At 47.8% G+C, this 23,919-nt stretch overlaps 1 protein-coding gene across 1 annotated transcript in view; it reads right to left on the bottom strand.

The window, feature by feature from the left end:
• Positions 1-14,239: 14,239 nt before the first annotated feature.
• LOC144770264 (uncharacterized) overlaps positions 14,240-23,919 on the bottom strand; it is an 89,120-nt gene continuing 79,440 nt past the window's right edge. Inside the window, exons 3-4 of the mRNA XM_078654640.1 lie at positions 22,525-22,640; positions 14,240-14,977 (exon numbers count right to left, since the gene is read on the bottom strand). Coding sequence (XP_078510766.1) covers positions 14,744-14,977; positions 22,525-22,640 — 350 coding nt within the window. The 3' untranslated portion in view covers positions 14,240-14,743. The remainder of the gene's footprint in view (positions 14,978-22,524; positions 22,641-23,919) is intronic.

Raw genomic sequence — 23,919 nt, 5'->3', positions numbered from 1 at the left:
TTTCGGATGCTGCTGGCAGTGATGGTTTTGGGCTCTTTTGGAATGGCAAATGGTGTGCGGAACGTTGGCCCGATGAATGGTTGAATGGAGGTCGCAGCATCACTTTCCTGGAACTGTTCCCTTTATTGGTCGCCTTGACACTGTGGGGGGAGGAATTGGAGCACAAGAAAGTGCTGTTTCGTGTGGATAACATGGCGGTGGTGGAGATAGTGAATCGCCAATCGGCCAGGGACGAACAAGTGTTGAAACTTATGAGAGTTTTTGTTCTTGGTTGTTTGAAACACGATATTCATTTTCGTGCTTTACACATTCCTGGCGTGGACAATGACATTGCGGATGCTCTGTCTCGTTCACAGTGGGGGAGATTCCGTGGACTGGCGAGGGATGCGGACAGATCCCCGACTCCGATGCCGAGTCATCTGTGGCACGTCGGCGAGGTCGGGTCGTTCAATTGGTGGTAGGTTCTCTGTCTGTGTCCACGCGTTCTGCGTATTCCCTTGCGTGGAAGGAATTTCTGGAATCTGGTGCTGTCAGAAGGGAGGATCTGTCGAGTCGGTCGGATGATGTGGTCAACTTTATACTGGACCTCATGGATAAGGGTTTGACCAAAGTAACCATTGCTGGGAAACTGGCGGGGATTGCTTTCATGGGGAAGTTGTGGTGGGGCTATCCTCCATCTGCGGGGGAAATTGGTAGAAGGATGCTTGAGGGCTGGGCCAGGGAGCAAGGGCACATTGGTAGATACAGAGCCCCTCTATCTTGGCAAGTTCTTGCCAGGTTAATTACAGTTTTGCCTTTAGTTTGTTCGGATGATTTTGAGGCATGTCTTTTCTCAATGCTGATGGCGTTCATGTTTTTTGGTGCTTTCAGGGTATCGGAGTTGTTGGGTTCAAAATATAAGTGTGGATTGTTTTGGAAGGACGTTTTTTGTTATGATGAGGGAGTTCATGTATGGTTGGCCAGTTCTAAAACTGATCAGACGGGTAAGGGGAAAGGTGTGTGGTTACAGGCATGTGCTCCGAAGCTTACTTGCCCTCTACTGCTGGCGCGGCGCTGGCGTTCCTTGTGTGGGGGTGGCGATGAAGTCCTGGTTTTCCAACATATCAATGGCACCCCTGTAACACCTTATCAATTACGTATGGTTTTGCGCAAAGCGCTACAGCACATAGGTCTCGATGGCACTCTTTATGGTACTCACTCTTTCAGAATAGGTGCAGCCACTGAAGCTTTTCACAGAAGTTGGTCTGAAAGGGATATTAAACGATTGGGGCGCTGGTCTTCTAACTGTTTCCAGCGTTATGTGAGGAGCTCGGCGGAGGAGGCGCATGCGTCATCCTCCTTCACATGATTCTAACTCTCTTTTCTTTTTCAGGATCCGTTGCTGGGCCTCGCTCCTCGGTGGTAACGGTCTGGATAGTGGGGCATTCCTTTGTCAAGTGGGCCAGAGTCCAGGCAGCGAGGAGTTACTTTGGAGACCTACTTGGTTTCAATGATCGAATGTTTAACGTTCTTTGGAAGGGTAAAGGCGGGATGCTCTGGAGAGAGTTGATCCCTTGTTTGAACAACAACATGGTGGGCGGTGTCTGCCCGGATATTTTAGTCATTCATTTGGGAGAAAATGACCTATGTGCAACGAAAGGTGTAGTCTTGCTGCGAGCTATGAAACGAGATTTAGGCCTCATTAAGGAACGGTGGGCTGGGTGTCATGTTTTTTGGACAGAGTTAATCCCTCGCAGGATATGGAGAGGAGCGGTGAATCCCAGGGCTGTCGATCGGGCTAGGAAGATAGTGAATTCGGAGGTGTCTCGTTGCTGTAGGAGCCTTGGTTTCAGCAGGATTTCACACAGGGACATTAAGTTTGAGTCTGTTGAGTTCTTTAGGGATGATGGAGTTCATTTGTCCCGTGTGGGCATGGAACTTTACTTGTTGGAGATTCGTGAGGTCTTAGCCCGGGCATTGGCCATGCAGTGCTGATTTTCTGGTTTCTCTTTCGCTTCGCGGTTGGGGGGCAGAAAGGGAGGCATGTCTTCCCCGCCTACCTTTCTGGGTGGCGGTGTTTTTGGGTATCATTACGGTTTTAGGCAGATTGCTGGTTGAGTATTAGTTCGAGTATTTCTTTGACAAGTGCTGGGGTATGTTGGTCATGGTTTGACCGTTCAGTTTTGTGAGGGGGGTATCTGCAGGAGTGCAGGGTCAGGCAGGGTTTATGGTTATGGAGGACCTGACCGTTGTTATTGCAATTGTGGTTTGACGAATAAAGTTTTAACGATGACGTATGTTTGTTCAATGACGAAATGTTTTATTGATGATGTAATGTTTTATTGATGACGTAATGTTATAATGCTGTTATATTGTTTATTGATGTATTGTTGGGAGCGGGAGGGCTCAAATGTTTTAGGGGTGGGGGAGGGTTCGGGGGGCTGAGTTTGTAGTTATTTATTTATTTAGTGAGGTTTAGTTTTGTAAGGCGTTGCCAAGGTTGGTATTTGTAATGTGCACCTGTGTCTTAATAAAGCGGCCTTTTACACACACATACAACTTTTGGTCTACTTTTCTCCCACCCCTCGCCCTCCCTCCCAAGGGGGGCTTGGGGGAGGGAGCCGACCGCCGGGAGGTCTCCTCCCCCGGGCGGTTTGGGAGGGCTGCGAGGGGTTTCCCTTTAAGGAGACAGAAGTTTCTAGATTTGGGCTGGTCTAGTAGGACCAGTATAGCCCAATTATAAACTCCCCTCCCACTGCCTACCAGCCACCATTTTAGGTTTGGTGACCTGGTGGCTAGGAGGGCTTGTAGCTTTTTTGTCCCACCCTCCCTCCCTCTTTTTTGCATTAATGTTCCTTTTTTCCCCTCGCTGTCTCGTTTTTTCCCATTTTTGGTGTTTTTTGCTCCAATTTTCTTTTTTAAGTGAAAGGCTGTTTTGTGGGACACCGGTGTGCAGGGGTTTTTTATCTTGTATTTGTATTCGTCGCTAGACACAGGTGCAGTGCGGTGTTTTTGGGTATCATTACGGTTTTAGGCAGATTGCTGGTTGAGTATTAGTTCGAGTATTTCTTTGACAAGTGCTGGGGTATGTTGGTCATGGTTTGACCGTTCAGTTTTGTGAGGGGGGTATCTGCAGGAGTGCAGGGTCAGGCAGGGTTTATGGTTATGGAGGACCTGACCGTTGTTATTGCAATTGTGGTTTGACGAATAAAGTTTTAACGATGACGTATGTTTGTTCAATGACGAAATGTTTTATTGATGATGTAATGTTTTATTGATGACGTAATGTTATAATGCTGTTATATTGTTTATTGATGTATTGTTGGGAGCGGGAGGGCTCAAATGTTTTAGGGGTGGGGGAGGGTTCGGGGGGCTGAGTTTGTAGTTATTTATTTATTTAGTGAGGTTTAGTTTTGTAAGGCGTTGCCAAGGTTGGTATTTGTAATGTGCACCTGTGTCTTAATAAAGCGGCCTTTTACACACACATACAACTTTTGGTCTACTTTTCTCCCACCCCTCGCCCTCCCTCCCAACGTGTGCTTGTCACGGAAGAAAATAAAATAAAGTTAAGATGGCCGCTAAGGACGTGATTGACGCGATGAGCAAACAACGTGCTGTGCGTCTTTAAGCGGGATGACAAAGATGCATGATGAGCAAGCAGCATGTGGAACGTCTTCCCAGGAACACAGCTGATGTGAAGATCAACACCAACGGAACGTCGAGGAGTTGGAATCGGGAGACGTGGAATGCTTGGTAGATTCAAAGTCAAACAAGGCAGCAACAGTGTGATGCGACCGTTGAAGGTAAACACAAGCTCTCTGTGCCAGCAATTAACTAAGTTTGCATTCGGACGCCAATATCAAATGTACCAAATCATGCACGAAACTCTTGCAAAACAACAGTACCTTTTAATTGTGGCATGAAGTCAGCATCAGAGGCAGCTCGTTAGTAGAAAGGATCAGAGAGGAATAGGTGCCAACTCTCGTAGAAACTATCCGAAATAAATTCGTAGATAACAGGAAATCTGTAGACAGTGGTAGGAGGTACTGAGGTTAAAAGCCTTTCAAAATGCAGTCGAATAATCCAAAGTGAATAAGTAGAACAAAGATACAGTTGGTCGGTGGGTCCTCTGATAAATGCCAAATCGTCGCCAATATATGTAAGAAGGGTCTCAGTGAATTGAAGAAACAGAGACTTCAGGTAAGAATTAAAGTACAGGAAACTTTATTACCACTGCAGAGACCCACAACATCTCCAGTTGGCAGAGAGACAAAGAGTGAATAATCCACATCCAGAATTATAGATCACAGAATGCAGTGAGCTAATACATTCTTATTACCTCATATTTGAATTACATACAACTTTATATATACAAGTAAATACCAAAGAACATAAGAGCAACAAATATACAACTCTCTACTCCGACTCACAACTTAATGAAACAGTTTTGTTTATGACCGAACTGCATGAGCTGAGATGAGAGTGGCATACGGATCTAAGGCAGAGAATTCTGCTGACCTGCTCCACTGCAGGTTTGAAACTGATACAGCACCACTGCTACATTTTGAAATGATTATAATGAAAGCCCAGGCACTGCTGTTGTGCCTGACTTCAATATGTCTAACATTTACCGTCTGGTTGTTCTGAAACTCAATACTGAGCATTTGAGACATTGTAAAGTCCTTCATTTTCTGAATTACGTTTAGCAACACCCTCCCATTAAGTTGTGGGGTTTCATAAGCCTTCTTTGCAATTCCTATCTGATCCAAAACACCCATTTAATTTTTGATAACTTTGTTCTGCCTGTCAAGATATGAGGGCTACTGCAGCAGGTCATGATGGGTTTCTGGGCCATTACTTCCTAAACAACAGCTGCATCATTTGTAATGTTTGTAAAAGATGCAGCTGGTTTTGATGATGAAGTGAACCGGCAAGGGGAGCTAATGGAGTTCCATCATTAGAATGGGGGTGATGTGATATTTCTTCATCCCTTAAATGAGACTTACAGTGTGTTGTAGGCTGTCCTACTGCCTTTCAATGTTTATTCTATGCTGTCTCATTGTGCCCAGTCCGAAAAATTACAATAACTTCTACTTCCTCAAATTTGATTTGTAAAGGTGCATCAGTAAATTAAAAATAATATGTGAGATAAGCAGCATTATTATCTCAAACCCTGTTCTGAAGTTCGTGGTTAAACTGAATTAGAACCTACCTACCTACCTACATCTTCATATGAAATGTGTTAATTGATGTCATAACTACACTTTCATAAATGCTTTATTAACCTTCTTGCTTTCGAAAATATGCTTGAATATGCACCATTTGCCCACTCTTTTACAAAATGTTCTTGTGGGGAGGACCACCCACACCCTCCAACCCATCCTTATGCTACTTGGGCTAGCTAGCTGTGCACGCTTGCCACTGGGCACTCATCACAAACTTTTACCCCACACCACTTTCAAATATTACAGGCCATCACAGAATATGCAAACCCAATGTAGTGAGTTTAAGTTTGTTAAGAAAAACATTCTCCCACAAATCCACATTTCCATTCTCAAGAGCCGTAGGTTATATAAGCGCTCTCAGTTCTGGGACAGAATGCAACATGATCCCCCCAACATAATCCAAAGACCTGCTTTACAGTTGGGTGGTAAAGAAATATCTACCCATTTTAGGAGGAAGTGCTAATTCTACAGAAGAATTAATCCATCTTTGGAATTCGGCCAATTATACTATTCCTATGGCATTGAATGCTAAGAAGGTTGCAAGTGTTAGGGCATAAGGCTCAACCATGAATTTACCTGAGCAAGACTGAATGACTGTACCACAATGGGTTCTTCTCCCAGAGAAATGTTTTTGAAAGGGGAGTAAAGTATTGCTTTTTTCCAAATTTAAACAATATATAAATTACAGCATGCTATGTGTGTTGGATCCACATTGCTAGGCTATGGCCAAATGCACACAATCTCCTCAATAGAGTGAGACTTCAGGCAAGAGAGAGGAATCATGGTTTCCATGGGAGAATATGTACTAAGAATTCGAAAACCCAATAGGCATCACCTTTGGGACCTGTTCGCTTTGCCAATGGCATTAACCAATGCTGCACAGGATATCTGATGCTGTTCACCATGGCTAAAGAATTAGAAAAAAAAGCTTTCAAAATTGGCTGCATCATTTTTAGACATGCACACCACGGGTGTGCATGACTACAAAATGATTCTGCCGTTTTTTTCTTTTTAGTTGCTAATGTAAGTTGGAGCGAAAAATAAAGCGCAAAACATTTTTTGTAAGCGACTGGGGAGAAGTAGATGCCCAGAAGTGACACACATGACTCTGGGGGAGGAACAAACACGGGCGGGCACAAACAGAAGTTAGAAGCAGGTCACAGGAGCAGGTAAAGGATGTGGAAAGAGCAACGTGGAGCACTAGGGATGGACAGCAAATGGGCAAAAAAGAGCAATGTGGAGCTGGTAAACTGAAGCACACTGCTGAGAAAATAACACTGGGGGTGTAGGGGAGAAGCACAGTGGCGAGAGCGAAGATCACCATTGCATGAGGGGGTGGTACAGGAGAGAAATATATGAGGGAGACAGCCGAAAAAGACATGCACTCTTGTGGAGGGGAAATATCCTTAGCCATGCAGTCAATCGCATGATGTGCCTTTACACTGCAGTCAGAACCCCGACTGCAATGTTACCAAGCGTTCCTTTACCATGCAAGTCATTACAACAACTAGCTGCAGAGGACACATTGTTAGACTGGTGTTGGGTTTGAAGTCCAACACCTTCCCTATTGCTCAATGGACTGGAGTTGGAATAGTAATTTATACTATTCCAAAGTCCAGCACCCCTTAGGCCAAGTTTGGTAACAACTTGAGTGGTAAAGGAACGCAAGGTAATGTCGCAATTGGGGTACTGACTGCGGCGTAAAGGCATGCCTGGCAAATGCATGCGGGGTTCCATCATACAACCCATGTGGAGTGCCTAAATAAATAGAAAAAGTAGTGCACAGTGGAAGGACACAATTATTGGGTCCATGCTTCATTGGAGAGATAAACACAAGAAGAGGAAGGAAAGCCTATACATGCTAAACAATAAGATTCAAGCAAATGTGAGTGGCTATAAAGCCAACCAATGATAAACAGTGGTCAGGCTCTAAGGCAATTGTAAGCTAACAATATGTCTTGCAACAGAAAGTGCATGCGCTGTCTAGTAGGCCAGGGCTAAAAAAAACAAATTGCCCACCTGCACCTGGCCTATTGCTCAACACCCCCAGTGCCTCAGACACTCACACTGGCAGCACTCTTCAAATTTCCCAGCATAATCCTCACCTTCCAGTGCCACCTCCTCACCCACCATCACTTCCGTAAACAAAGTGTCAGGCCCATACCTCTTTTTAAAAAGTTGCAAATTTGAAATTTCCCAATGCCAATCCTGGAGGAAAGCATTTTTCTAAATAATAAGATCCAATAAAGTAGTTTTCAACAGCGAGTGTAGCAGTATTTCACAGCGCTTAGTAGCTAAACTCCACATTTCTCTACTACGGCTTTGATTGAGATCACAAACATTAGATACATTTCATGCAGTCAAATGTCCCATATCATTATCGTCAAAAACGTTATGACTTAGATATTTTTAAGAGTACAAAAATAAAATGATACAATTACTTCGAAATCATCAAAGGGAGCGAGGCAAGTCCAGACCAATACACTTGACCGGTACACGATGCCCAAGGGTTCCCCAACGGATTCAAGACACACTACGCCGGTGGGAGGGGATTCCTTGGGCCCAACACCTGAATTGACGCTGCTCAATGTCATGGCGGAAATAGATGGGGCGAAGTCGTCACTGGGCATAAAATGAAATCGCTGGATAATAAATTGGACACAGTCTCCATAGAAGTTAATCTTATCCGCGCAGACCTGACTAAAATTAATGAAAAGGGCAAATCGCTGGACATTAAGACCGCCAGTCTGACTGATGATGTGGCATTGCTACAGCAGGAAGTGCGTGGACTTAAATCTTCCCATGAACTGGCCGAGCGTAAGCTGAATGAATACGAAGGGAGAGCCCCGCGCAATAATATTCGTATCCTGGGGGTGCCAGAAAAGTCCAAAGGCCCGACCCCGGACCTGTTCGTCGATGAACTTATCCTAACGCATCTTAAGCCCAAGAGACTGAGTAACTTCTTTACCATCGAACGTGCGCACAGGGTCCAAGAAGGGCGACCGAAGCCTAGCACGCCCCCCCCTCCCCTCGCGTCCAATGATTGCCAGGGTATTGAATTTTAGGGACAGAGACGCTATCCTGCAAACCGCCCGGTTAGGACCCCTTCTGTGTTATGAGAATGCCACCCTCTCCTTTTTCCCCGACTTCACACATCTAGTGCAGAAGCACCACCGGAACTTTCTCGCAGTAAAGAAAAAACTTCGGGACAAGGGGATTAAATACGCCATGATGTTCCCGGCCCGTATGAGGGTGGAGGTTGAGGGACAATCGTGGTTCTTTGATAATCCGGAGGTGGCCTTGGACTGGGTCGACAGCCATCCCCTCCGGTGGCTTGGGGACATGGGACCAAGGCGGAGAGCAAGCAACGCCGGAGCAAGAATGAGAGCTGACACGCAACAATTGGGACTGAATGCATATTGCCCGGTATCGGAGTATTGGCCCATTGTTAGGTTGCCGGTTTAACTACAGGGAGTGCCATGACTATATTATGTAAAGTGAACTTCAAGGAGGTAATTCTGCCCGGGGGGGGGGCACGGGGTTGGGGGGTGGGGGAAACGGAGCACTGGCCTTGCTCCTCTTTACTACGTTTAGTCATATAGTAGTTTAGTGTGTGGGGCGACGGGCACTCTGCCAGTTGGGGGTGGGCAAATGCCGTGAGCAGGGGTGCAGGGAGAGGGGTGTGGGTGGGGGGGGGGTTGGCTGCCATTTTTGTTTTTGAGACTGCATTGTTTGAAAGAATGTTTTTCAAGCTCGACTTTCACTAGTTGTATGTGTTTCGGCATCATCAAACGACAATGCAGAGCAGGTGATAGTTCCGCACAAGCATAATACTAAGCGATAGATGGGGAGCGGGGTTCAGCGTATTGAGTTGGAATGTGAACGGACTGGGAGACAAAAGGAAGAGAGGGATGGTAAATCAATTTATCAGAAGGCACACCCCGGACGTGGTCCTTCTGCAGGAAACGCATTTAATAGGAATACGTGCATGGCCTTACATAGAGGAGGGTATAAGCTGATGGCACACGCGGGATTTACCTCAGGGTCACGGGGGGTTGGCGTACTGATTAAAAACTAATTTCCCCTTGCTATAGAGGCTACGTCGTCGGACAAGCGGGTTAGATATGTTGGGATATCGGGCCAATGGTAAGGGAAAACAGCCACGTTCGTCTCGATATATGTCCCACCTGGCCTACAGGCAGACACATTTAAGTACCTTAGCTCTATCTTCTTGTCACTACCGCTGGGTCTCTTGGTGCTGGGGGGAGACTTTAATGTAATAATGGACGGGGACATGGACCGACACCCGGCTCGTACACTTAGGCTTTCCGACTATGTGGACACAATGTGGCTTGTAGATAGCTGGCAGGTACATAACCCAAGCATAACCCAGTACCCACACGTGTCGTGCAGGAACCACAGCTTGTTGAGACTAGATTATGTGCTGGCCCATGCTCTTTGGGAAGTATGTCACCTGGGTCGGGGCATTTCAGATCATTTCCCGTTGTGTCTCAAACTGGAATTTGAGCAGGTTAATGCCGGTAGGGTAGCCCCAATTAACCCATGGTACTTGAAAGACCCCGCTACAAACAAAAGCATTGCACAGCCACTGATAGATACTTCTAAGAGAATCAAAGCAAGGTTGATTCTGGGAAGTCCCTGTGGGAGGCATAGAAAACTGTAATTCGGGGAGAGACCATCTCCTTGATAGCAGGGAAAAAGAGGGAACGACAGGCCGAACTGGAAAGAGCAGAAGACGATGTGTTAAAGTCGGCAGAGGAAGTGGCCCGAGCGGTAACCCCGGAGGGCCTTCACCTTTTGACGCTACGGCAAGATGGGTTCAGCGGTCTAGCCAGGAATAGAGCGAGGGCGCAGAGCAGAGAGGTTCAGAGTAGAATTTATGAGCACGGAGATAAGGAGGGAAAGCTGATTGCTTGGCTGCACAGAAGGGAATGCCCGAAATAAGGGGTGGAGACTCCAGCGCCATCAGGGACCCGCAGGCTATTGCAGATGCATTTTCAGATCACTATCGCGTGGTGTACACCACGTCGGGTAGATTCACAGAAGCGGAAAACAGGGTGATGGTCAAAGTAAAGTAAAGTAAAGTCCACATTTGTAAAGCGCACAATCACCCGTAAGGGTCTCTAGGCGCTGGGGGGCCGTCGGGAAGATTAAGCGAGCTATTGCCCAGAGTCACATGGTGCTGGGCTAACCTGCCGCCGGAGCCGGGGATCGAACCGTGGTCCCCAGATTCCAGCGTCAGTCGCCCTGGCCGCGGCGCCACACCTCTTGATATTCAGTTACCCACGTTATCGGGTGAAAACAGAGACTATCTGGAGTCCCCGCTGACAGATGATGAAGTGGCGCAGGCCATCAGAAGTGTGCACTCGGGAAAAGCTACAGGACCCAATGGCATTCCTATAGAACTCTATAACTTGAGGTCCAATAAGCTTGCCCCATACATCCGCTCCATGTTCGAGGAAAGCAAGGAGAGGAGGCAACTCCCATATGACCAACGAGTGGCCAACATCGTGGTCATATATAAAGATGATAAACCCAGAAACTAGCTGCGCGTCCTACAGGCCCATTTCGTTGCTAAACGTGGAGCCCAAAGTCCTTGCGAAATTGTTGCCGACACATCTGGCAAAAGTCATCACCACTCTGATTCACCCAGATCAGTCGGGCAATATGCCCCATCATAATACAGCCCTCAATCTGCGTCGTTTGCATGGGTTACTGGGTAGGACTCCCACGATTATGGAACCGGCAGCCTTAGTATCATTAGACGCCACTATGGCATTTGACATGGTCGAGCGGCCCTATCTGTTTGCAGTGCTGGACAAATTGGGCTTCGGTCCGGAGTTCACGGGCTGGATACGTCTTCTGTACTCTGAATCAATGGCCCATGTGGTGGTGAACAATCACAAGTCCCCCGATTTTCGCCTGAGATGGGGCACCCGGCAGGGTTGTCCCCTGTCCCCACTTCTTTTCACACTGGCCTTGGAGCCACTGGCGGCATCGGTTAGACAAGACCGGTCTATACTTGGAATGCGGTGGTCATTAGAGTGGGAAGATAAGATCTCCCTGTACGCAGATGATGTCCTGCTCTATCTCACTGATCCGAGAGGGTCATTGAGCTGTCTTATCGACGTGCTGGCGATTTTCGGCAGATACTCTGCCTTCGCTATCAATTGGTCCAAATTGGTGCTATATGTCCTTCGGGGTGACCCACCGGTCATTCCGGGCACTTGCCCGATTCAAATTGTTCTTGAACGTTTCTGATACCTCGGCATCTATGTAACACTGGACTCGATACTCCGTTACATTTGTAATCTAACTCCCCCCATGTTGAGACTCAGAGACAACGTTGCGCGCTGGAAAGCCCTCCTGCTCTCCATGCTGGGTAGAGCGGTGCTTTTCAAGATGATGGCTTTGCCTCGAGTCTTGTACATACTGCAAAACACAATGGATCCGGTCCCAGCGTCCTACTTCAGGGAAATTGAGAGTCTCCAGAGGCAGCTCCTCTGGGATGGTAGACCCCGTATAGCATTTTTTAAAGCTGACCCTCAATTGGTATGACAGAGGCATAGGGTTGCCCGAACTGAGGAAATATTACTGGGCATCCCAATTGGCGGCTATCAATCATGGACTATACGGGGAACCAAGCGATCCTGGATTTGCCATGGATAGGTGGCAGCTCCCAGGGGAAGAATAAACCAGAGCGTTAACGTTGTATGCAGGGCCCCGCAGATTTCCCCTTACTGGCCCCGCGGTGCTTGCCGTACAAGTATGGCATGCAGCCAATAGGCACCTGAAGTGGGAAGGCAAATTAACACTAGCCACTCAACTCTGGAACTCGGAGAAATTAGGGAGCCTCTGGAAATCCAAAGGGTTTGACAAGAGGGATCTCATCGGGATCTCACAAATAAAAGACGTCTGGGGGGCGGGAACTGTCCACACTTTTGATTCACTCAAGAAACAATATAGTCTGAATGATAATGAGTACTTCCGTTACCTCCAGGTTCGGCATGCTCCACTTTCCCAAATCCCTAGGGAAACGGCACTTCCAGACGCTTCTCCCCTAGAAGACAGAGTGCTAGATGGACGCCTTCCAGAGAAGACGATATCTCTGATCTATAGGAAACTAATAAATAACATGGACGATCCATTGCTTAATAAGAAACGGAATTGGAATGAGGACAGCCTAGAATTAGACAATGAAGACTGGCAGGCGGCGGTTTCTTCCCCGAGTGTAGTGGCTATCCAAACAAGACTGAGGCTAGTGCAGCTTAAAATACTACATAGGACGTATGTTACAGGTCCCCGTCTAGTTCGAATGGGTCGTACAGAGAGCAGAGAGTGCAGGAGGGGCTGTGGGGAGCTGGGGACATTTATCCATATACTGTGGCGCTGCCAACATATACAACCATATTGGAGGGAGGTTCATCGGGCGGTCCTGGGGATTGACTTGGAGCTGGAGGCTCATAGATGCATCTTAAATGTCTGAGAATCAACGGACCTGAACACCCACAAAACGCAATGGGCAACCTTAGCATTCATGGTAGCGAAGCGTAACATTGCTCAACTGTGGGGGGCTAGCTAATCGCCTCGGATTGGGAAGTGGATGGAAGATCTGGAATGGTGTATGTTTAGCGAGAAGTCAGTCTACATTGCCTAGGGATGTCCGGGGAAATGGAATAGGGTGTGGGAGGCCTGGAATCATTACAGGGGGGATATCTGTGCCCCACCAAAGTTGGGAGGTGCTGATGCGCTTGAATCCCCCTGATTTATCTAATACTATAACTGTGTATCATTTTGAAATGTGCTAGATGTCATTGTGATATGTTGGAGACACCTGCTTGTAACCATTGGATGTGATTTGGTCGAATGTTCAATAAAAAGAAATATATATTTTTTTAAATTACTTAGAAATCAGTATTTCATAACGGTTTGTCACACATAGAATTACAACATAGCACAATGCATTCTAGAATAGAGCCTACCACCGAGTAGACCTCATCGTCGCAGAAATCTAAAGTTTTCAATACATCTTCTTCAATTTCTCTTTTTTTATAAGAGGAATTAAAAGCCTTTTGGTAGAATTAATAAAATGTATAAAACGCAAAATGAAGCAGTGTGTGTTTCGAAACATCTTCACAAGGACAGGTACCAATTATATAATTTGCATATTAGCCAAGGGTAAATACCAAGAGATTACAGACTGTGCCTGTTCCAAACCTACATAACCAAGGAGTGCAAGCCAGCAAGATGACATCATCCGCATATAGGAGTGCCAGGATAGCAAGGGAGTTAATAATTGGGACACCCTGATGCCGTCCAACTAGAACTGTACACAAGTTGTTTATATCTAATATGAATAAAAAAGAAGCCAGAATGCAGCTTTGGCATACCCCTCATTCCAGAAAAAAAGGGATTGGTACATTCTCCCATTGGCCAAAAATTGACACTAGCAGAGCACAGAGAAAATTGATTAGCAATGTGTCCAGCCCCATAGTCAGAAGCATTAACCATAATTTTAATCTCTTTGAGCTCATCAAACATGCTTGAGAGATCCATAAAGGCTAGGTGCACTAGAGAGTGCTTGGAAGTGGTATATTTCCTAATAATTTGATGGCGATTCAGGCACTGCTTCATTGTACCTAGGGCCTCTCTGAACCCAGGTTAACAATTACTCAAGATGCCCTGTTCGTTGGCCCATTATCTGATCCTTATAAAAACGACTCTGTCCAAAACTTTGACTGCCAAGTTGAGTAGACAAATGGGCCGACATCATATCAGTTCAAATCAAATTAAAGGTTTCCCAGAAAACTTTGGAATATTTAGAAATAGTGGCAAAAATTAACTGCTGACAATAATTTCCTTTGATCTCTTTGCGTCTAAGACTTACGGATGATTTATGTTCACAACGGCGAGTCGCAACTAAGTTTTTATCCCTTGGTTTCTAAGACAAAGCACTCCTCAAGCACTTATTGGCGATTGAACAGGGTGCATTAAAACATCTAAGGGAGGAGTGCTTCCGAGAGTTTAAAGGTTTAATTAAATGGCTTTTAGCAGCAGCATATAGTTCCCTAAAAGCGGGCGAGAATGCACAGCTTCCAGCATGGTCTGGGAGACCGATCATGAATCTGCTAAGAATAAGCTTAATCAAGAGTTCAGAAAAATACATAGGTTTGTCAAAGTCCAAACAAGTCTCAATTTGTCATTTTTGGGGTTCAGATAATCATATACCTTAAATGTGCTCTGCATCTTTAGCAAAGGATGCTGCAAAACTGGAGACAGGGAGTTACGATCCCTAAAATTCACATTGAGGGTATCACAAGATATAAATTGGCTCATGATACTCCTGGGAAGAAATATGTAGCCGGAGACTCGCTCTGACCACAGCCCTGTTGGACTTCAAAAAGGGAATTCGAACCACATCTTTAAATTGAAATCTGCCAGTGTTCCCCGTATCCCATAATCCCCAACCCTAAGGTCACAGGACTGAGAAGGACAGGGGAAGATGCGCTGGGCTTTCATCAGTAAGGTGTGTTACTATAGGCATTATCTGTCTTCCAATAGCTGCCCATAGGAGGCTGTATCTGACAGGCCCCGTTGCCCATGGTGTTACTTCCCAGGGCGTTATTGTCAGTAACATTTTGGCTGTTGTTGAAGTGAGGTCTCGTCACGGAGTTTCGTCGGACGCTGCCTGTCATAACTTCATATACTGTGTTGGTGGTACACTTCTTTTGAGACCGGTTGCCTTGTTTTATCTGAAAAATAAACAAAAAGATATAGACATTGGAGGTGCAATCAATAGTTGTTAAATATGTTATAAGATCGATAACCACTTAGGAACTGAATGAAGTGTTTTGAGCAGGTGCTTTGGAAAATAACTTATGAATCACCAGAGACACAGAACCTCACAAAGTAATCACATCAGGAGGAGAAACGAACCGAGCACATAAAGTGGGACACAACAGAAATGCATGGAAACGTGTAACTCCGTAATGGGGCTTTGGAGGGGCAGCCGGCCGCATGGGAGGCTTGCAACCCCGGGATTTTTGGGCCAATAGTGCGGCGCGATCGCAAATTGTGCTCGTTTTGGGCTATTCCTTTGGGCTGGGGGCGGGATACAAATACAGCCATCTTGCGCTCCTTGTCACAATTTTGAGTAAGGTAGCACGGCACCCGGCGGGGATACAGACATGGGCGTCCGCAGAAATGTTTCCAGGGAGGGGGCAAAATTTTAACTTCATCACTCGCCTTCCAGGGGGGGGCAACATTTTAACTTCCTCACTCGCCTTCAAGGCACGTTTAATGCAGACGGCCCATTGTCATTCTTTATGTGATAATCAGCAGCAGAGAGAATGACAATGGGCCTGTCCACAGTCTGCTGGAGGTCGGGGAGGGGCTGCTGCAGCCTCTAGAGTTCAAAGAGAAGTGCGAGAGGCCCTAAGAGATCAATTAAACTCCTGGGGCTTCTCGCAGGGGAACAGCCTGCTGTAATCTTGAACATTACGGACCAAAAGGAATGGGACCGGCGATCCAGGGGGGCAAGCGCACCCCCTTGCCCTCCCCTGCTGACGCCCATGGATACAGACACCAATTTTTAACCAATTCAGGTAGGCCCTGCGTAGCACAGCAAACACAGCAGGTCCGGGGTTCGATGCTCTGGGGGTTTTACTAAAATAATAAAAATATATAGATAAATAAAAAAAATCAAAAAAAAAATCGTAAGGGCAGTGGCATTGGGCCAGTTTTTCTACCGCTGATATGGAGCAGGCGTATGTAACTGGGAGGGGGCCTGGGTCGCAGTAGGTGACCTCCCCCCCATAATTCTAAGGAGGGAAAAGGGTTGCTGCACCACGCATTGTCCTGAAGTGGGGGCTAGGCGAGGGGTTTCTGAGGCAGGATGGTAGGCGCTTGGTGTCTCAGAGGACCGCAGTCCGGGATTCATGGCCAGTCAGGGGCTTGACTTGGGCCCTTGTTTCTTCAGGGCACTGTCAGCTTAGCTGACAAGGGGGCGGTGTCAGGGGGGTTGGCCTGTAGTCCTCAGCTTGTCTGGGGGGAGGGGGCGCCCAAGGGCAATCTTGCAGTCGCTTCGCTGACAAGGGAGGGGGTGTCAGGGGGGTTTGCCTGTAGAGCACAACTCGTCAAGGGGGGTCGCCCAAGGCAATTTTGCAGTGGGGGCCCCAAAATAAATAAATAAATAACATAAAAATAAATAAGTAAAATATTATGGTTGGCGATACAGGAGATGGACTGGAAGCATAATGTCTCAGTCTGGAGGGGCATTGAGCTCCAGCCTGCCAGCAATATACAAGGGGGGTAAGGTTTGGAGGGGGCCCCACAGTGGGGTGCATAGGTCTGGGCCGGATGGGGGGAGAGGTCTTTTTGAAGTGGGGGTGGGATAGACAGCGTGGTATTGGAGAAATCAAAAACTTCCCGACAGAAAGGAAGACAGGCAGATAGGGCTGGCATCCCAGGCTCGCCGGACCTTACTTGGGTGCTGCAGGGGAGGCAATTGCAAAAAATACAGTTGATGGACAGAATGTAGAACAATGTCATACATTCACCCCAGTACAAAGATCTGGGCCTAAATCCATCGTTTTTTTTGCACTCCACACCACCCTGGGTTAGACACTGGCTATATGCAAATCAGCTCTGACCCTGTGCCTCATGGGAACAGTCCAGTCCGAACTACCAAACCATGTCTTTCCCAGACCGGAATCAAGCATCCAAGGACCGGTTTCTGGCTATCAGCCTTCATCAGCCTGGATAGCTTGACTTCAATGGTGTGGAGAGCCTGGGACTCACGTCTGAGCATACCCAGCACACTCGGGGTGAAAATTGCAAAAAACACAGTTGATGGACAGAATGTAGAACAATGTCATACATTCACCCCAGTAGGGGAGGCAGCAGGGACAGGCAGACTTGGGAGAGTCACATGCGGCTCAAGGACCCCGAGAGGAAGGGATGGCACAGGCAGGAGCAGCCAGCCAGAGTGCGGCGAGGGACAGTTTCAACACTGCCATGAAGGCAAAAGGTGGCCTCTGCAGTGCAACACCCAGTTGGGTCAAGGCGGCCTCAGGGAGCAACAGGAGCAACAGGAGCAACAAGCTGGAACAGGAGGGCGTACTACAGCCCACAGAACTCGGCGAGGGACATCGAGGAGGTAACTCAGCAAGAGCAGGGCATAACAGAGACAAGGGTTAACAAGCAGGCCGGTTCTTAGGTTCAGAGTGACTTGTAAAAAGTGTGGAAGGGAAAGGTAGAGGTACGCGGTGATGCTTTGGCGCTGGATGCACATGCCCCTGCAGGACGAGGGTTTGGATCACGCTAATGCTGGCAAGTTTAAAGAGGAAAACTCGCAGAAACAAAATGAGGGAGGTGGAAAAATAATTGAGGAAAGTAGGGTGTGGGGGTGTACGGTAACAATGTTGTGCCTAGTCTGCTGCAGGCTCGGAGATGCAAAGAAAGATACCCTGCTGAAGCCGAAGCCATTCGAGCCACTTCACGACTGGCTAGGCAGATGAATCCGGTGTGGACACCGACCTTGGTGACAGGTAGGGACAATTGGTGGGTTGGGGTGGGGGAGACAGCGTCGCACAACCAACAAGTCTCCGGGGTACCATCTTACATGGGAGTGACAAACACAGGTGGAGTACTTTTTACGGGGAAAAGTAAGGGCCATAGAGAGGGAAAGGGAGTTGTCTGAAGGGACTATATGGTGATGTCATTGGAGAATAGGACGGCAGTCTCCTGACTTTCGAGATTTTCTTAGGCGTGGAAATACCCAGAGACGTGTCTTTATTCGAATGCACAATTGGGATCAACAGGTAACACAGGGTGGATTGGCCTCACTACAATGAAGTATTTGGGGCATGGCTGGCATGGAACCCCGCGGCCCAAAGGGGTGGGGTCGACCCAGAATGGTACTGGTAGATGGGTTTGGGGTAACTTCAGGAAACCAACTATATGGACAGTGGTCTACAGTTAGTGAACCCTGTCAGGGGTGCTCCGCCAGGTGGGCGGGTACTCGGATTCGAATTTGATATCTGCAAGCTGACACCCAGTTATACAATCTTTAGGGGCGTAGTGGTTGCAGTCAAGGGACGACAGTCTGGCCAAGGGAATCAGCTCCCTACAGCAGGGGATGGTCTTGGGGCGCAAGATGCTGGGGAGCAGGTGGTACGACATTAAAATAACATTTGGGGGATTGTCGACCGTTTTAATACCACAAATCCCACAAAAAGGAGGCAAGGTGGTTAAGTCAAGGTTAAGGTTTGCGGGAGGGGTTTTACACTAAGGTACGAAGGACCAGGTCCAACAAATAAAAAAAAATTACAAATAAAAATAAAACTTAAGGTCAGTCCACACAGGTACAGGGTTGGTAAGGGATGAGCCATGTAAAACTTAGAGGCAGCAAGAAGGAGGGCCCGTTTTTCAACTTGGCTTATCCGGGAATTAAGCATCTAACCTGTGGGGGGTGGGGAGGTTCCAAAGTAAGAAGCTGGGCAGTTCAGATTGTTGAAGCACTAGTCTTGGCGGGAGAAAGTTCCAGGCATTTTATACATGAAGGACTCAACAGTTGGCATTCTTTATGATATACGTAGACAGAGGACTGCTTGAGAGAGCACAAGGCATAATGAAATGGAGTTAGATGCTGCAGTATTGCGGTGCCCCTTGATGATTTCCAGACATCGGGTGTCCCGTTATTGGTCAAAGGTTTGTGGACACAGCATTACAAAAGGGTGCTACATATTGTGCCTCGTTGGAGCAGTTCAGTGCAATTTGGCAATGAGTCTTCTACAGGGCGAATGGTTAAAGTCACGGTAACACATTACCTTGATGACCCTTTCCTGGTGGGCGAAAACGGTTTGACGGCCTGTCAGCAACAGTTGGCAAGGGTCTAAGAGCTCGGGGGTACAGAGATGCCCCTGGCACTAGAAAAGGCGCAAGGTCCAAGCATAGTGTTGTCATTCCTGGGAGCTGATTCGGTTTTGGGGACAACAGAAACATGCCTACCAATAAAGGAATAAGGGCACATGTGGTTGCGGCTGGATAACATGTTAGCTAAAATATGGTTTACTCAGGGCAAACGGATAAAGTGACGGTGACACATTACCTTGATGACCCCTTCCTGGTGGGCCAAAACGGTTTGACAGGCTGTCTGCAACAGTTGACACGGGCCTAAGAGTTTGGGAGGTACAGGGCTGCCCCTAGCACTAGAGAAGGTGCAAGGTCCAAGCACAGTGTTGTCATTTCTGGGAGCTGATTTGGTTTTGGGGACAATGGAAACATGTCTACCAACAAACGAATAAGGGCACATGCAGTTGTGGCTGGATGACAGGGTACCTAAAATGTGGTTTCCTCAGGGCAAACGGATAAAGTGACGATGACACACTACCTTGTCAACTCCTTCCTGAAGGGCCAAAACGGTTCTGTGGACGGTCAGCAACAGTTGACAAGAGCTAAGACCTCAGGTGGGACGGGGAATGCCCCTGGCACTAGAGAAGGCGCAAGGTCCAGGCACAGTGTTGTCTTTTCTAGGGACTGAATGGGTTTGGTGACAATGGTGGTACGCCTATCAACAGATGAATAAGGGCATATGCAGATGTTGCTGGATGACATGTTGGCTAATCTACAAGTGGTCACAGTGGTACAGGTTTTCTTTTTTTTTTTTTTTGTAAAACAATTTTTATTGCAGAGGTAGTGCGAGTTATACAACATACACGCCAGAATGTTCTCGGTCATCAGAAGCAATTATTCTAGAGCCAGCTACTATATACACAGCCTTATAGCCCACATCCCGGAGGTTAGGTGGCGTATAATCACATATCATGTTGCTTCGGTTATCATTTATAAATGCTCCCATCAATGCATCACTCTCCGCTTTTAACTGTTCTATACCGTCTGTTCTCTCTTGGACGGTAATAGTGTATCAACCCTCCTCAATGTCTGTAATAGTGTAATTTTTATTTTCCCCCTCCCCACCCCCCTGGTGTCTGAGCCTACGTGCTATGGTCGCAAACTTGGTTGTGTTGGTGGTTGTAGGATCATGACGGTAGTGATTAGGTATGTGCGTCCGGCATTAGTGCGGGGTCTAACACCTCCTCCCCCGGGGCCCCCATGTGTACTATTTCCTCCTCTTCGTCCCTCGCTCCTGTATCGTCCCTAAGCGCTTGGACTAGGATCTCCCACGCTAGCGCCGCCTCCTGAGCTTTCGCATCTGCTTTACGCCTGGCCAGCTGGTACCTAATTGTGCTCTCCGCCGCCGCCCATTTCAGAAATTCGTTTAACCATTTTTGATGGGTCGGTGCCGTTTTAGATTTCCAGCCCTTAGTGAGCTCCCTCTTTGCAATAATGAGGCCCATGTCTATAAATTTGCTCGACAATTTGGTTTTCCGTGTGTGTGGAAACCAATGTAGAAGGACGACTGCACTGTCATAGTGCAGGACTCTATCCGTAACCTCATTCAGGGTGTCCCCCACTCCTATCCAGTACTCTTGTAACTGCGGGCAGTCCCTAAGCATGTGTAGTAAATCAGCGCCAACTAGCGTACATCTGGGGCATGCTGCATCTGTCGCGCCAAAGTATTGTGCTATTTTATTCGGAGTGAGGTAGGCCCTATGAAGGATGTAAAGATGTATTAATTGGAAACGGGCGTTCCTAGTGCTTTTCTTAGCTCGCTGAATCAGTTGGGACCAAGTCGTGTCAGGGATTTCTTTTTGCAAATCCGTCTCCCATAAGGTCTTGAGGCGTGTCAGTGGTGGTATGTTTTCCGTGCTCATTCTGGAGTAGAGACACGTAACCGCTTTGAGTGTTCCTGCTGCCATCATTGTGTATTGGCACGCTAGCGAAATTTTGGGCTCAATCAGTCCCTCCCCCCAATGTGCCTGAATAGTCCTCACAACCGCCGCATGCAGTAAATAGTCTCCTCGTGGGAGATCGTATCGCTCCTGCAGAGACTGGAATGTCATCAGTACCCCGTCGGCATAGAGGTCACCCACCATCTGTAGCCCCGCCTCCTCCCACAGTAGGAGATGCGACCAGTCCCCTCCATGCGGGAGCGCCGTTATCATCCCTAATGGTATCTCCGGCGCATATGGGTGACCAGGACCAGTACGCTTTTGCATGCGATTCCAACATAGCCGCAGCGTCTTTTCTTCTTGGGTCTGCCCTCTGAGTATCAGTTTCTGCTGTAGAGCTATATATGCCAGCACATGGCGGGGGGTACCTGCATCTCTCTCCTGTTCAGGTCCACGGTACACTCTTGCCACCTCCTGCGTGAAGAATTGCAGTTGCGCGGCTAGGTAATAGAGCTCGAAGTCTGGGACCGCTAGTCCGCCCTGATCTTTCGGGCGCGTGAGAGTCGCCAATGCGATCCGCCGCCTGCCGTCCCCCCATAAGAAGGAAACTATGTTAGACTTCAGGCGTCTGAATACGTCTCCTGGTATCCAGACAGGGAGAACAGTGGTACAGGTTTTCATAGGCCATTTGAAATGAAGTACCTTGGGTAGCAGTGCTATCACATGCATTTATCTGCCAGGGCAAAGGAAGAGTTTTGCAGGGGGGGTCGAGTGCAGAGACGACTCCCTTGACACTATTTTAAACACGCCAGGAATGGGGACAGAATTTACAAATGGAATCTGATCCTGCACGAGCGAAAACCTTGGTTTAGGTGGTCAGGGTAAGGAGTGCAGGGAAGGAGTGGCAGGACGCAGGCAACTTGGGGGTTAGAGTTTTGCCCTCATTGAGTTTTCCGCCAGGGGTATCAGTCAAGGCATGTGTATAGGATTTGCGCACCGGATAGTCAATTATGGAGGATACGTGCCTTTGGCAGGTGTATGGGAAAGGGCATGCTGGAAGGGCGAGCAGAGGAGACGTGGACCAGAACTAGGGTTAAGATGCCAGGCATGAGACAAGGGGTGTGACTATGTTTAGGTTTTTGCAGTAGAGATGCAATGGCACTGCATCGTACAGGGCACAGTAGAGCAGATCTGCTGGCACTTCCTCCTGCACCCTATACCCAAGTCGGGAACAGGGAGTCAGGACTGGTGGCAGCTTACACACTTTAAAGTTTTTTAAGGCCCAATAGATCCTAGGCAAAGTAAGAGCAGTGGGTCTAATTTTCCCTCCGTCATCCTTTGATAAGCGGTAGGGCGCTGTTAGCGGCTCTACGCAATGTGCTGATATATGATATATACATAAAGACACACATAGGCAGGTGTCATAGATAGTCAACCACTATCATCTGTGCCTCCTTGCGCACCCACTTAAACATCACTGTAGAGATATCACATATTTTTCTTACCTCCACCTTGCTCATAATAATGACTGTACATAAGGCCAGGGTCACCAGAGCAAAAACAATGAGCAAAGATTTCTCCCACTTCCTGGCTTCAACGAGTTGGCAGGGCTGCATTTCACCTGAAATATAGAAGAATGTTCTTCAACATCTCAGGAGCTTCATCCAAAAGGCGACTAGGTTCATTAAAGATTTTGAGGTGAATTTCCCCAACACAACATTTTTTCATAAATGACAGAAAAAGCCCTTTTTATATATTCAATAACGTATTGCTTTCGTAAGTTTCGTGAAAGATATGTGGTGCAGAACGTTTTCCTATGAATAAACCAACAGCGGAGAGGAGAGGAGAGGAGTGGAGGGGAGGGGAGGGGAAGGGAAGGGAGGGAAGGGGAGGAGAGGAGAGGAGGGAAGGGGTGAGGACAGGAGGGGAGGGGAGGGGAGAGGAGGGAAGGGAGGGGAGGAGGGGAGAGAGTGGGGGAAGCAGGGGAGGTGAGGTGAGGCACAACTACTTTTTCCCATTCTGAAGCAGTGATAAACTTTCACATGTTTGGCTTTAGTATCAGGATAGCCATGGGTTGAATGTGCTATTCTATCAATCAATCAATCAATCAATCAGGTTTTTGTTAAGCGGGCCTACTCACCTTTAAGGGTCTCAAGGCACTGGGGAGTGAGGGGGTCACAGGTTCCAGTCCATTAAGGAGGGGGTCTGTCGAAGAGTCAGGTTTTGAGGTTTCTTGCGAAGATGGGGAGCGATGTTATCTGTCTGAGGTAGAGCAGAAGGTTGTTCCAGGCTCTGGTCGCACGGCCTCCCGATCTGGTCTTTCTGGTGTGGGGGACCATGGTGTAGGAGAGCTGGGCTGATCATAGGGTCCTTTGGGGTACGTGGAATTTGAGTCAGCTGTTCAGGTATGCTGGTCCGGTGTCATGGAGGGCCTTGTGAGCGTGGGTTAGCATCTTGAAGGTGACTCTAGCTATGATGGGGAGCCAGTGGTGTGTGCACAGGTGCTGGGAGATGTGGCAGTGTCTTGGCAGGTTGAGGACCAGTCTTGTGGTGGCGTTTTGGATGTTCTGTAGCTTGTGGGTTACATTTTTGTTTATTCCGGCATAGAGTGCGTTGCCGTAGTCAAGCCTGCTGGTGACCAGGGCATGAGTGACGGTCTTTCTGTGTTCGAGGGGGATCCATTGGAAGATCTTACTTAGGAGGAGGGTATGGAAGCAGGAGGATGAGGCGGAGTTGATTTGGCGGTCCATTTTGAGCTCTGAGTCCAGGATGATTCCCAGGTTGCTTGCGTGGTCCCTGGGTGTGCGCGGGCTTCTGAGGGTGGGGCGCCACCAGGTGTCGTTCCAGGCGTCGTGGTTTGGGCCCATGATGAGTACTTCCGTTTTGTTGGTGTTTAGTTG

The sequence above is a fragment of the Lissotriton helveticus genome, chromosome 7, assembly GCF_964261635.1.
Source record: "Lissotriton helveticus chromosome 7, aLisHel1.1, whole genome shotgun sequence".
Taxonomy (NCBI): Eukaryota; Metazoa; Chordata; class Amphibia; order Caudata; family Salamandridae; genus Lissotriton; species Lissotriton helveticus.
Note: the sequence above shows the minus strand (reverse complement) of the source record. Positions and strands in the feature narration are given on the sequence as shown.